At 38.0% G+C, this 2356-nt stretch overlaps 1 protein-coding gene across 1 annotated transcript; it reads left to right on the forward strand.

Annotated features, from left to right (window-relative positions):
* Nucleotides 1-1017: 1017 nt before the first annotated feature.
* Nucleotides 1018-1578, forward strand: LOC133312269 (uncharacterized). The gene has a single exon (XM_061513445.1). The coding sequence runs from the start codon at nucleotides 1018-1020 to the stop codon at nucleotides 1576-1578; it is 561 nt and encodes a 186-aa protein (XP_061369429.1).
* The last annotated feature ends 778 nt before the right edge of the window (nucleotides 1579-2356 follow it).

The following is a 2356-nucleotide window of genomic DNA, read 5'->3' on the forward strand; positions in this document are numbered from 1 at the left end:
CCTGACGACGATAAGGCAAATGTACATGCTTTGAGGTCAGAACCAACACTGGAAATTTGGGAACAAATTAAGGAAGAGCATAAACAGGATACTGAATTGTTGGCCCTTCATAAAGCTTTAGAAGAAGGGACATATACTGGTCCTGCAATTTCTAAAAGACGTGGTATGCTTTTTATTAACAATAGATGTATGTTGGGATCCAATTCTCCTCTTAAGGAGATATTATTACAGGAAGCTCATTGCACACCCATAGGAGGTCATGCTGGAGTTCAACGGACCTATTTACGTTTGACCACATCCTTCTTTTGGAAGAATATGCGCAGTGATGTGAAGCAGTTCATTCGAAACTGTACTGTCTGTCAGAGTATTAAGACATCAACTCAAGTGCCATTTGGATTGTTGCAACCTTTGCCTATTCTAAATGCTATCTTTGATGATCTCACACTTGACTTCATTACAGCTCTTCCTCGATCTCATGGTTTTACTACAGTCTTGGTTGTAGTGGATAGACTATCCAAATATGCTCATTTTGGACCTCTTCCTTCATCCTACACAGCAGCAACAGTGGCCCAGCTATTCTGTGATTTAGTGGTCAAACATCATGGGTTTCCCATAACTTTATTGTCTGACCGCGATCCAGTGTTTATGAGTAAGTTTTGGCGCCATTTATTTCAGTTGAGTGGTACTAAACTCCTTGCAACTTCAGCTTACCACCCACAAACGGATGGCCAATCGGAAGTTACAAATCAATATTTGGAGCAGTATATGCGAGCATTTTGCTCTGAACTGCATTCTCAATGGTCCCAAATGTTGTGTTGGGCAGAATTGCATTATAACACATCAGTGCATTCTGCTCTTAATATGTCACCTTACCAAGCAGTGTTTGGGAAGGTTCCACACCTCATTCCACAATATGAGAAGGGTGTTGTCCAGTTAGAGGCAATAGATGCGATGCTCCAATAGAGGCAAGCGGTGTGGGATTATTTGAAGCTTCAGTTGCAAAGAGCTCAAGCACGTATGAAGCATCAAGCTGATAAACATAGGCAGGAACGTCTCTTTAAGGTTGGTGACAAGGTCTTAATCAAGTTACAACCTTATCGCCAATTGTCTGTTGAGAAAAGATCCAATCATAAGTTAGCCAAACGATACTTTGGCCCTTATGTTGTCGAGCAAGTCATTAGTCCTGTAGCTTATCGATTAACTCTACCCGCTGGAAGTATGATTCATCCAGTGTTTCATGTTTCAGTGTTAAAACAATTTTATGGCCCTAATGCTGTTAGTTGTGAACCTCTGCCATCAGTAATTGTGCAGAACAAACCAGTTCAACAACCTCTTGCCATTTTGGACTCGCGGGAAGTGCTGGTCAATGGTGTTCCACAGCAGCAACATTTGATCCAGTGGTCAGCTACGGTTCCGGAGGATGCATCATGGGAAGCAGCTGCCGATTTGCGCAAGACGTATCCACAATTGCACCTTGAGGACAAGGTCACCGTCGAAGGGAGGGCAGTTGATACGGTAGCAAGAAGGGGAGCCAGACTTAAGGGTGGTCCAACATGGGTCAAAGACTTTGTTTTATAAGCCCAATGGCTGTTATAGAATAGTTAAGGGAAATGCCCAATAACATTGTAAACTTACTGGTTGTTAACAGTTGGGGAAGATTAATGGGTAATGTCTACGTGGCTTGTAAAACATCTATAAAGGGGAGTTAGTTGTATTGAAACCGTTTTATCGAATTACAGAAATAACACATTGTTCTTGTTCTTGTTACTCAATACAAATTCTCTTCTGTATCAGTATACCAGATCCTTTGAATTGACTGTTTTCTTATTCAAACCAGGCAAAATTTATTGAATTCAGTTAAAGACAAGGAATCAAATTTATTGAAATTAGTTTTGAATCTTTGGAACTGATTTAAAATTTTAATCCTGAATCTGTCCCAAATCGAATTAGTTATGAACTGATGAACTAATTAAAATATTTAAAAAAAAGTTTAAGGCAACGAGGTGAAGAAAAATAACCAATTATTTTTAATCAAATTGAAAAAAATGGACATTTTTTTATGTTTTTTTTATTGTTTATTATTATTTTTTTGGGTTCGCTTTTTCTGCAGTTACTGTAGATAAGTTATCTGCAGTAAGTCCAATACGACATCGTTTTGGGACGAAAATCATGGTGTTTTTGTAATTTTAATTTATTTCAGGGTTATAATAGTCTTTATATTTATAATTTTTTAAGATTTCAATATAAAACGACGTCGTTTTATAATAAAAGCAGATAAATTATCTGCATTAATTGCAGAAATATTTTTCCCTATTTTTTTATCATGCGTGCATACGTTACAACTCTGGAATTGGTG

Source organism: Gastrolobium bilobum, unplaced genomic scaffold, assembly GCF_033153095.1.
Source record: "Gastrolobium bilobum isolate Gb01-03AN ecotype WA unplaced genomic scaffold, APGP_CSIRO_Gbil_v1 utg1478, whole genome shotgun sequence".
Taxonomy (NCBI): domain Eukaryota; kingdom Viridiplantae; phylum Streptophyta; class Magnoliopsida; order Fabales; family Fabaceae; genus Gastrolobium; species Gastrolobium bilobum.